Genomic DNA, 12312 nt, shown 5'->3' with positions numbered 1-12312 from the left:
ATTAGCCAGAGCTAGGCCTTCCTTCTTAATGCATGATATTATTTCACAACCCACGATCCACAATCATATTCATAAATTTGGTAACAAAGCCTAAGCAGACCTGAATTCACTGTTGATAAACTTTACCTGAACTGATGCAAATCCATTCATTACCTTTATTTATTCTACCCAGCATGGATAGTCACATATTTGACTGCAAACATGGTTCACTAAAGGATGCTGCCCCAGAACTCCCAGGGCTGTGGCAAAACCACTATAGGGCCCAATCTATCTATGCTAATACAAGTTTATGTGGTTGTTAAGCCCTCACGCCGCAATGCCCTCATGCCCATCACATCCATCATCAGGAGGCTGCGTGCACAGGTGGGCGCAGACTTGATGCTGTGTGCACGGAGGTGGGGCCTGGCAGCTAGCTTCACATGGCGTGGTCTGGGGTGCCGCAGTCTTTTTGCATCAAGGGTTCAGGAATTTGGAGAAGGGGCTGACACATAAATGGATACACTGGACAAGAAGTATAAATTTGGAAGGCATGGGGGAAAGCCAGGCGGAAACCAGCTCTCTAGTGGAGTGGCTTGCCGAATTTCTGGACCCATGGCTTTTTATTTACACATTTTTCCCTTTAGCAAAATAAACACGCATATCAAAGGTCAGGTTTGATAAACAGGAAAAAATTATCAGGTTAGGGGAACTGCTTTTGGCCTTTCCTCTAGCAGCAGGTAATAATTTGCAGATTTTCAGCCCTGCTGAATATCGAAGCCCATCAGCCTTCTGGTGAACTTCTCGCATTTATTATGACCTGCTGGTCTTAGCTTCTAGCACTGGGGGTCCCGAGGCTTTACATGCCTGCAGGCAGGGACCCTACTCCAGCCTACCTCTTTGGGGCAATTCATCCAGGAGCCTACATCTTTGGGGCGATCTATCGTGGGGCTCCAGAACTGAGAGGGCACAGGCCAGGCTGGGGGGCCCCTTCCGCCTGACTGCAGGAATTTTGTGCACCAGGCCTCTAGTCGATAATAAAAACATAATGTGCTAATTAGACCGGACAGCCGAATGACCTTCCAGACATCCTTCTGGACAACCTTCCAGACAAAGCCACAGCTGCGAGGTCCGAGGCGAGCCACCGAAGGTGAGTGCACAAATTTCATGCATCAGGCCTCTAGTTTTCAGATAAGGGTATGAGGACCTGCAGCCACAACAAGACTAACAACTCTGCTCCTCCCACATTACACCTGGGGAGCTAAGGCTAGGTCATACAGGTAGGGAGGTGTACAGATGCTGGGACTCCCTAAGCAAAACCTGAACATGCATAGCCAGTCTTGTGGCCGCTACTCTCCAGCAATGCCTCCAGGGCAATGCATGTGTTTGAAAAGGTTCCATCCTCAAACTATTCATCTTTCGAGATCACTGTGATTTCAGCTGTGGGCAGTTTAGCAAATAGGCTTGAGAGAAAATAAGGAACAGGGAAGGAGTCAAGAGATAAAAATGAAACTAGCGTGGAAGACGGGAAAAGGAACTGAGGAGGAGTGAGTACAAATAGGAACTGAGGAAGGCTCCAGGCCAGGAAATGTGGAAACCAGTTCAACTGCTAACACACAGAAACTTTCTTTTTGAGCTTTGTATCTCAGCTTCAGTACACCTGTTATGAAGAAGAGGCAGGCAGTATGCATCCTCAGGGCAAACATGCAGTAACATGATAGCAGTAATCCTACTGAGTATCTGATGTGTTGCAGGCACTCAACTGAGAGCCATCTCATTTTGCCTTCTTCACCATGGCAAAGTAGATATTCATATCCCCATTGCAAATGAGGAAACTGAGGTCCAACTGTAGCTGGAGAAATCACTGGGTCAAATTTTTCCGACTTTAGTGGTAGTGGGTGGCTCTTGCAGTATCTTTAGAAAAAGACTTTTCTAAGACTCCCATGGGAGAATGAATGTATTTTATTGGTGTGTAATTATATTTTCTGGTCTGCAGGGTTCACTGTCCCTTAGCCTATTCCTGAAAAGAGTGCAGACGGGGCTCCAGCAGAATCAAAGAGTAGGGCCAGTATCCAGAGTGTCCATTCCATGGTGGAGCAGGGCATGATTTAGTGTCAGGCTACATTTAGTACATCAGTACACTGTGTGAAGTCTACATGGCTGTGGGTCACAGGGTGAGTAGAGGGAGGTAAGAACACCATAAGCTGGGAATCTGAGGTGAGCAGCGAGAGAGAGGGGCTTCTTTGTTCAGGAGCTTAAAAATTAAATATTCCTGTACTTGCAGTGGCATGCCTATTTCTGGCTACTGACTTATTCCCTGGTGTGACTGACTAACAGATAAGCAACATCCCACGTCATGCAGACCTCACTGGGCATGGGTCCATTGTCTAGTGCCTTCCCACAGTGATCTTTAGGTAATAAACTTGGAGACTATTAACTGCAATTCCCTGGCAAAGCTGTATAAATGGCATGTCTCTATTACCTAATCTTCCTTTTACTCCTTCCCTGTTAATAACCAGGTTATTATAATGGTTATCACAAAGAAGTTAAATGTGACCAACCAAGGTTAATCAGTAACTTCAAAATTGAGGTGCAAAAACATAAACATTGTATATAATCAATGTGATATATACTAACCTCTATCTAAAGCAACTGAATGACAGGTCCACCAGTCACTCTGACATGTACTGATACCAGGGGGCAGACACTCAACGCAGGAGCTGCCCCCTGGTGGTGAGTGCGCTCCCACAGGGGGAGTGCCGCTCTGCTGACTGACCTGTTCCTGGAGGCCCACCAGCCAGCAGCAGTAGCCACTCACTCCCTCAGTAGTCCTGCAGGTCCAATCTCTAGAGAACAGGCCAGGCACCAACAGACCAGTACCACCAGCACAGGGCCACTAGCCTCCTGAAAGTTGGCCTCAGGCACCGCAGCTGCTTCCCCTCCCTAGACACTCTGCAAGGAAGAAATCCTGACAATCCCTGCGAACATCAGGGACAGATCTGGATCCTGGGCAGGCAAGGGCATCCCACCACCTGCCCAAAGGGCAGATTGCGTTCTCCCCCCACCGCCCCTCCATCCCATACCCTTTGGGACAGGCGCCAGATGCAGGCAAGCGCCACTGCAGCAGAGGAGCTTCTCCTGATCAGGACTGACTGGGCATGAGCCTGCGGCAGGTGCAGCAGGATCAGGATGAGCGAGAGTGGTAGGCAGTAGCAGCAGGTGGCGCTGGACTGCCAGTTTCAGCACAATCCCCACAGGCCACACTGAGGGACCCCACCCATGCACAAATTCATGCACCAGGCCTCTAGAGTGACATAAGTCACCCTGCTTCTCACATATTTTACTCATCTCTCAAGGAACACGTAAAAACCCTGAAGGGTCAGATTGATCTTATTATCAAGGTAACAAATATAAAAGAAAAACCAAGGTCCATGAATTTGGGAACCTCTGTGCCATTACACCTTTCTTATTTGGGGTACAAGGCTCTTCCAAGCCAAAGGAACCTATAAAAGCAAGTCACGTTAGCTGATGACTGACTGGTTGGTATTCCTGAAATGGACAGAGTTTTTACTTCTAAGATGACATATTTCTATGGCTTTTCCCCTACTATGAGAATTACTGAAACTTCAGTAATGATCATTACATTTCCATATATACTGGAAGTTTTACACATACACATTTGTAAGTTAAAAATCTCTCTAACCTGTCTCAATCTGCTTCAGTTGCAATTTTAAATCAGCCACCTGCATAGTTAACCTCCTTACAAAAGCATCATAATTTAATATCTGGGCCTTCAGCTTTGCAGAATGCTCAATCTGAAAAGATTTAAAGAAGGGAAGAAATCAATGTAAAAGAAATCCCAGTTCACTTCAAAAGGAACAAGTCTTTTATAGGGCTTATTCTTTTTTCCATTTTGCCCATTCTGAGCAGCTTCATGCCTGTAGTCCACAGGTCCCTAGAAAACAATAGAGCACACAAACAAGTTTGCCACCTCCATTTGCACTCATCTCTAAGAACAGTTCTATAAGGTATGAGGCAGACACCAGAGTGTCAACAATTCTAAGTCACAGGGCAAGAATCAAGAGACATTACTAGAGGGCACAATCGAGACTGGGACAATTTTTGTTTATGAGTGCGCATTCCTTGGGATTTTATTACTGTTATAAATATAGTTATATCATCACCCAAGAATTTCTCAGGTGAGAAGGTTACCTTAGAATAGTGGGGGGATAATTTTTGATGTTAAAACCAATCTGATTTACACTGGTGTGACACACACAAGGCGTACATGTGTACACAGTGGATCAGACTAACACCTGACCAAATAAAGATCAGTACTCACTTCACTTTGCAGCTGTCTCTGCAGAGCCTCCTTGTGAGTTTCAAACTTCTTATGCCCTAACACGAAAGCAGCTCTTGCTTCCTTCAACTGTTTCTGCAAATTTACCAGTTCAGGAGGTGGTTGAGCTATAACTAAGAAGGTAAAAAAGCCTGGTGATTATCAACAGTAAGTTTTCCCATCTCACTTAGCAAAAGCAGCTAAAGATATTTTAAATTGTTCTTTCTTTTCTTTGTACACATGTAGTTAATACCATATTAATTCTATGGAATGGACTAAGAGCACAAATTTCAGAAGAGTTTAATGCATGCAGAGGCAAACTTCACTACTCTTTTCTAATGCAAATGAAAGAAATTCTTTCAAATCCTTTAACTAACCTGAAAGCCCACCTCTTTCCTCTATCACACACAGGAGGCATAAAAGGAGTTCTCCATCAAAACCTGTTAAGTACCCCTAGGTCTAATCTGATCTGTGCACCAGTCAGCAACACTCAGGGTTCAAGCAGACATCAGATGGAGTTCCACCATTTCAGTCACTGAAGAACCACTAAAGGGTGATTCATGTAGGTTAGCCACTAAGGGTGGTATAGTTCTCTGGGCTAGTAATGGGGCCATGCTGTTAACTCCGTGGGCCCAAAGTAGGAGTGGGGAAACTTTCTTCTGCCAAGGGCCATTGGGATATTTATTTTTAGTTAGTTATTTATTTTTAAATATATTTTATTGATTTTTTACAGAGGGGAAGGGAGAGAGATAGAGAGCCAGAAACATCGATGAGAGAGAAACATCGATCAGCTGCCTCCTGCACATCCCCCATTGGGGATGTGCCCGCAACCCAGGCACATGCCCTTGACCGGAATCGAACCTGGGACCCTTCAGTCTGCAGGCCGATGCTCCATCCACTGAGCCAAACCGGTTTTGACATGGATATTTATAACATCATTTGCAGGTCATACAAAATTATCAACTTAATTAGCCTCCTATATTTGGTCAAACATTTAATTAACTCACCCCTAATGCCTTGGCAGGGCCAGATCAAAAGATTTTATGGGTCTTCTATAGCCTGTGGGCAGGACAGTCTCCACACTTGGCCTAAACCATCAGGGAGGGAAGAATTCCCAGAATTGGGAGAGAAAGATCTGGCACAGGCACAGAGCAATGGTGAGAGGTCATCCTGTAAGCACTGGATCTTGCCTTGCTGAGAGGCACAGGGCCAGCCCACAGCCAATATATACAGTGGGGGTGAGGATGCAGTGGTGGAGAGGGAATAATAACCTCAACCTCACTCTCATTCCTCCTTCTCAATGGCCAAATCTGAGCAGCAGAAAGTGAGGGGAGATTTGTACAACCCAGAAGGCAGATTTGTAGTTTAAAGATACTTCTTAGTGACACTAATAATATACTATAGTAATAGCAAGCAAAAAAAGGAAGCAACTTCAAATTGAGAATCTTAATTTTATAAAAATTTTCCTGATTGAGGCCTTCCTTACAGATACAAAGCATAGTTTCATAATATTAAGCTAATATGAATTACAAAGACATGCAAATCAGGAAAAAGACATACGGTTAAAAAGATGCAAGTTTTCATTTCTGCTCTCTTCCAGTTGTTGTTTAAGTAATTTATTTTGAGCCTGAAGCTCTAATTTCTCTTCTTTTAGAAGCGAATAGCCACTCATCTCTTTCATCTCTTCATTCAGCAGGTGGTTTTGCTTGGTTATTTCCAAGAACTGGGCCTTGAGAGATTCGAGTTCAAGCTGGAATTGAAAAAAAAACTTGCATTTGAACAGTTACTGCAGTACTTCTTATGCAAAAACTGGCAGGCTGCTATAAACTGGGTGTCATAGTAAGTAAGGTCACTGGACAGAGGACTCATTCTCTGCAGTAAGAAGAACCTGATTCCAACATGGAAGCTCATCTTTGCCCTAGAAGGGGCGGGGGAAGTTCATCCAACCTTATACTTATGCAGAACCCTGGCCTACAAAGCAAGTGCTTCAGATTAAGTTTGTTGCCCATTTTCCAGATACAACTAAGGTCCCAATAGCAATCACAGACTGCAGCAATGTTTATAAAAATGAAAAGCTGAGCTATCACAAACATGCTGTGGTGCTTTCCTTTTTTTATACATTTCATGTTTACATACAAAAGTCTACAATGTTCTCAAATAAATAGATCATTACAGCTGCAAAAATACATTTTATGTGCAGGATATATCCAGGTACATCAAGTTCCAGCTCTGTCCTTCAGAGAGCACACGTGATGAACAGCAAGAAAATAAATGGCATGTGAAAAACACATCTCATTCTGTTTTATCCTGTAAGATCCCAATGTAATGACAGGAATGTTCACCTTCTGCTGATGGGAAGGAAGGAGAGGCTAAGGCAGAAACTAAAAGCACTGGCCACCTGCTATGGGCTAGGCACATAGGTCAGCTCACCACGGAACCTCAACCACCCCAATGATTAAGGAACTTGTTCGAGGCAACAAGCAGGAAGGACTAAAAGGAAGAACTACTAAATTAACTTAAGTTGGGCCTTCTTAGTCATAAAATAAACAGTCTAAACACATCAAGCTAAATAATGTATGGCTGAAGCTAAAATTTCATCTACTGCCAAAATAATGTATGACTGAAACTAAAATTTCATCTACTGCCTTGAAGTTTTACCGACTTCAAAAAACAGTAGGCTTAGCAATTACCTCAAGTTCTTTCACACGAGTTGCAGAATGATTGCATTCTTCTTCCTGTTTTGAATTGGTAGCCATGGACTGCTCTTGCAAAAGAATAGGTTTTACTGAAAGAGAAAGCCAACCAATTAAAGATGTTTTTCTAGTGAATAAAAACTCATTTAAGAATTTATGTACAATGTCAGACCTAATGACGATTATTTCATCATCTAAAATAGCAGGTGTCAGAGTCAAAAATCAGTAGGGAAAGTAAGAAATAAGTCCTATTACCCAACAGGTGATGGGAAGTCTTAATGGTCACATATATTGTGAACTTTCTTCCACTACACATACCAACCAGTTGCACCAGCTGCTCAGAGCCCTCATACCCAAAGATCTGAATTTCCTTAAATACAAAGATTTGTCTTATGATTTTAGTGTCTATTTCATCATTTTCACTTCATTCAATATGAGTCTATGCAGATATATCATTAAAAAAAATTAGCTGACTACATGATGGTACTAATTCCTAAGAAGTATTAGTCTAGTTTTCACAAGATAGTCACAGAGGAGCAGCCACACACTGGGTGACCTTATGGGTCTTAATCAAGTACCCAGCTCTGGTTCCTTTGAAATTTCTACTTAAGTTCACTTCTTTTCATAGACAAGTTTCTACAAATATACTGAGACATAAAATATCAAGAGATTGAAAAATTATTCAACTTTCCTACTCCTGGGTTAGTTATAAAACAGTTTAGGAAGTTATATGTCAGGTAAAAATATCATGAGGCATAAACATATGTTACAAGTAAAAGAAATAAGGAAACAGGTCACAGGGAATGGAGAAGTTAAAATTTTCCATAAGTAAAAAATGAAGTCTCTCATGCTTAAAACCACAATGAGATATCACCTCCCACCTGTTAGAACAGCTATCATCAATAAATGGATAAATAACAAGTGCTGGCCAAGATGTGGAAAAAAGAGAATCCTCATACACTGTTGGTGGGAATGCAGATTGGTGCAGCCACTATGGAAACACAGTGTGAAGTCACTCTCCCCACCCCCACACCCCCCAAAAAATAATAATAAGAGCGGCCATATGTTCTAATAATTCTCCTTCTCAGTATATGTAAAAAACAACAACATGCCAATTTGAAAAGACATACATGTGCACCCACATGTTCACTGCAGCATTACTAGTAACAGACAAGATTTGGAAGCAACCTAGACTACCATCAATAAATGAATGTGTGGATACAGAAGATGTGATATATTACTCAGCCACTGAAATGAATAAAATCTTGCCACCTGTGACAACATGGATGAATCTAAAGGATATTATGATGAAATAAGTTACAGAGAAAAACAAATACCCTATGATTTAACTTACATGTGGAATCTTAAGAAATAAAAATAAACAAAACAAAACAGACAGGCCCATAAATATAGATAACAAGCAAGTGGTGGTCAAAGGGGAGGGAGGAAAGTAGATGGGGGAAGAAAAACCTCCTGAATACCCTACCTCTCTCAGGTTAAGGTCATTTTTGATACGTAAAATTAAAAGAACAAAATAATGATTAATTTTGTAGTAAAAGTAAAATGTAAGCTACACACACACATATAAATTTAGAACAGGCCCAATTTAGGAAGCTAATAACCTATACCAGAAATTTACAAATGCAGCTTTCTTCTCCACAAGAATCACCTTTATTCTTCCTGTCCTCTTCACCCAGTCTGTTAGATCTATCGATGTAGTCATCCTTTAGCTCAAGTTGATACCTGAGAATAAGAATGACCAAAATGATTTTCTTGTCACTTTCCTGAACAGATTCCTATCAATGTATGGGTTTCTGTGGCACCCGGGCACCTAAGGGCATGAACATGGCCATGCATAACTTCAAGGACTATCAGTACCAAAGCCCAGAGATCCAAATTCTGAATATAAAACCTGCTACAATCCTTTAATTTGGTCCCCAAAACTCGTTATTGTGAGGTTATTGAGAACAATTATTCCATGGTGGTCTGGATTGGCACACAAAAGTAAATTAAGTTAAATTTACACTGGTACAACTGACTCTAAATCCCAAGAACAAGCAGTCAGTCACATCCACCTGCCTTGCCTTGCACCCCATCTCCACCCCAAAGAACTTTTGCCCTCAAGGGCTAGGCATAGGGTTCGGGGCCAACTTCGACCACCCTCATATCTGGGTTAGCAATACCAAAAGCACACTTTCAAGTTTTACTTATCTCCACCAACTGCCACTAGCAGACGTTTCAGTTGAGATAGATGGTGAGTATCCTGTGAATTCCCACCCTTGCTCAAGTCATAGAGGATACGCAAACCAGACAACATCAAACAGTACATGATCTGCGAAGCAGTGGGAAAATTAACATACACATTTACTCATTCATTTATTCCTAAGGGTTTAACAACTACAGACATGTCAGCATTTGCTATTATACTCGAGAAGCTGACATACTATATGTATGTCATCATTTCAAAATCTATACATGGAAAGGTACTATATTTTAATTAGAATTCTTTTAAAGAATAAGCTCAGTACTATGTAATGTAAGTACTATGTAATGTAATCTCATGACAAATTACGGGCAAGGCAGTAAAAAGAGACCACTTATTAAGACATACCAAAAGTTAGTTGAGTCATCTCTTCACCACAAATTCATTTACTCAATGAATATTATATGAACACCTGTGTGCTAGACACTACACTGAGCACTGTAGAGAAAAGTTACCATATGGGCTTGATGTCTGCACTGAGTAGTTAATCACTGCAACACATTAAAACTCAGATTATAGGGAAGTCATAGTAACCATAGTTATCATATTTTCCTTTTCCTGTATAATTTTTTTGCTCCATTGTTAATTTCCATTTATTTCTTTTGATTCTGGCTTTGCAGAATCTTGAAGGAATACAGGGCACATGTTACCTGATAAGCACTAAAACCACTAGGCAGAATAATTTATAAATGGATAGATACCTCCATCGTAGTGGCAAGTATGAGGCGGGAGAGGAAAAGAGAACTAAAAGGGATTATAATTCCAGCCCTGGTCAGCCTGATTCAGATGGTTGAAGCACTGTCCAGTGCATTGGAAGGCCATGGGATCAATTCCTGATCAGGGCACATACAGGAGGCAACAGATCAATATTTCTCTCTCATGCTGATTTTTATCTGTCTCTCTCCTTTCCTCCCTAAAATTATTATTTTTTTTAAAAAAAGTGATTTTTTAAAAAGTTGATCAACCTGTGGGTCGCGACCCCTTTGGTGGTTGAACGACCCTTTCACAGGGGTCGCCTAAGACCATCCTGCATAACAGCTATTTACATTACGATTCATAACAGTAGCAACATTACAGTTATGCAGTAGCAACGAACATAATTTTATGGTTGGGTCACAACATGAGAAACCGTATTTAAAAGGTCAGAAGGTTGAGAACAACTGCCTTAGATCAACCACTTTTATAGTTTATCTACAATGTGAGCTGAGCAACTCACAATGTGCCATAAAATGAAAGCAAATCACAGACCCTCAATACATGTTAGAAAAGCTATGAGTAAGAAAGAGCAGAGGATGCTATTCCCTATACTGTAACTCTGTAAAATTATCTTAAATATTCATGGGAAAGGCTTGACTGTCAATAAAAAACACGTATTTTTTTAAACACTATCACCATAAAATGTTAAGTCTTATCTACTTCACTAGTATTGCTGTGTTTCCATCAACTTATTCCAAATCTATTACTTGTTTAAGAACACCAAACAATTTCTTTAGAATTTCATTCTTGAGCTTTTGGTCACAGGTCTCCTCCATGCTCTTTATATTCAGGATCCTGTCTCCTAAGTGCATCAGCCACACTTTTATGATTTTCTTCTGTAGCCTCTGATATTAGCAAAAATATAAAAAGCAAAAAAAATAAAACTGTAATTGCTGAAGTAAAGACTTTAGGAGAAAAAAATAACATAATTTTAGCTCCACAAGCTAAAACTGTTATGTGACTGTCACTGCTGGGAAGTAACTGGAAAGAGCTGGAGTTCTCCATCTATTTTATGAACTGACCAAGTTATGTGGGATCTGAAGTAGCAGATGGAGCAGCATGGTGCACCAGGCTGCAGGGAGTGTGCAAGTTTCAAGACCAAAGTGCTTTTCATAGAAGATGATGAACACTTAAAAAATGATTGCAGGTAATAAATGGCCATAATAAATTCAGAGAAAAGCTACATACCAAACTTAAGTTAGTGTACTTTTGCTTTAGTACTTATTTCTTCAGTAAGATTATTTCTGTGAGGTTTAACTGATCAGCCCATAGGTATGAAAGACAAAAGATTTGTTTCTGATATTTAATAATCTAGTGATTGAATACTGAGGAGTGCTGAACAATAGAAAAAGATAGATAGGTCAATCAGAACTTCCAAATACTGAAGAATGGAATGGTCTTCCCTTTGATCGAGCCAGGTAAGTGCTAGGGAATGCTGACCATTCCAAGCAAAGGATAAAAGCTCTATGTGTTAGCACCCTCTGCTGACTAACATGTAAAGCAAAGGAGCAGTAAACTATACTTATTAGCTTACTAGATGCCTGGTGCACAAATTCATGAATGGCAGGGGTCCCTCCACCTGGCTGATCACGGTGGTCTCACACAGTCCTGATCTTCTCACCCAGTCCCAATTGGGGCTGGGGTGGGATCACAGGAGGGCTCCAGAGCAAGTCTGGTCCTGTCTTGCCTGGTCCTGATGGGCCCCACCCCAGCAGCAAGCAACTTACTGGTTGGAACATCTGCCCCCGGGTGGTCAGTGCAAGTCGTAGCGACCAGTCAGTTGACCACTCGGTCAGACACTTAGCATATCATGCCTTTATATATATAGGTTGTAATTCACAGCACAGAATGTTCAGCATGAACTTTCCCCTGCCCCTGGTCTTGGAGACCGCATGTTCTTCTAAGGCTCTGCTCACCAAATTCAGCTGCCACATGAAGTAAATTGCATTGTGTGCGTGGAAACCCTTTGAAGGCTCCATTGCTGTGTCTTTACTTCGTTGCAGTTCCAATTACTCCAACATAAAGACAGACACCCTCATTATCAGGTAACACCATCATGGTAAGACCCCTGCTCAGCCTACTGCAGTGGTTTTTAAATAGGCCATGGGTCGCCCTAGATGGTTTGGTAGAGTAGGTACAGCCGCAGCCTGTGAACTAAAGGGTCCTAGGTTTGGTTCCGGTCAAAGACACATTCCTGGATTGCGGGCTTAATCTCCAGTATGGAGCACATGCAGGAGGCGATGGATTCTCTCTCATCATTGATGTTTCTCTCTCTCTCTCTCACT

General features: G+C 41.7%; 1 protein-coding gene across 1 annotated transcript in view; it reads right to left on the bottom strand.

The window, feature by feature from the left end:
* The window catches only part of LOC308512302 (centriole and centriolar satellite protein OFD1-like), a gene marked incomplete at both ends in the record, with an annotated part of 73084 nt that overhangs the window by 21455 nt on the left and 39317 nt on the right, over positions 1 to 12312 (bottom strand). The window contains 7 exon segments of the mRNA XM_081082087.1: positions 3696 to 3791; positions 4319 to 4449; positions 5876 to 6065; positions 7006 to 7100; positions 8678 to 8751; positions 10754 to 10818; positions 10820 to 10849. Coding sequence (XP_080938213.1) covers positions 3696 to 3791; positions 4319 to 4449; positions 5876 to 6065; positions 7006 to 7100; positions 8678 to 8751; positions 10754 to 10818; positions 10820 to 10849 — 681 coding nt within the window.

This window comes from Myotis nattereri (assembly GCF_964212035.1).
Source record: "Myotis nattereri genome assembly, chromosome: Y".
In the NCBI taxonomy this organism is placed as follows: domain Eukaryota; kingdom Metazoa; phylum Chordata; class Mammalia; order Chiroptera; family Vespertilionidae; genus Myotis; species Myotis nattereri.
Note: the sequence above shows the minus strand (reverse complement) of the source record. Positions and strands in the feature narration are given on the sequence as shown.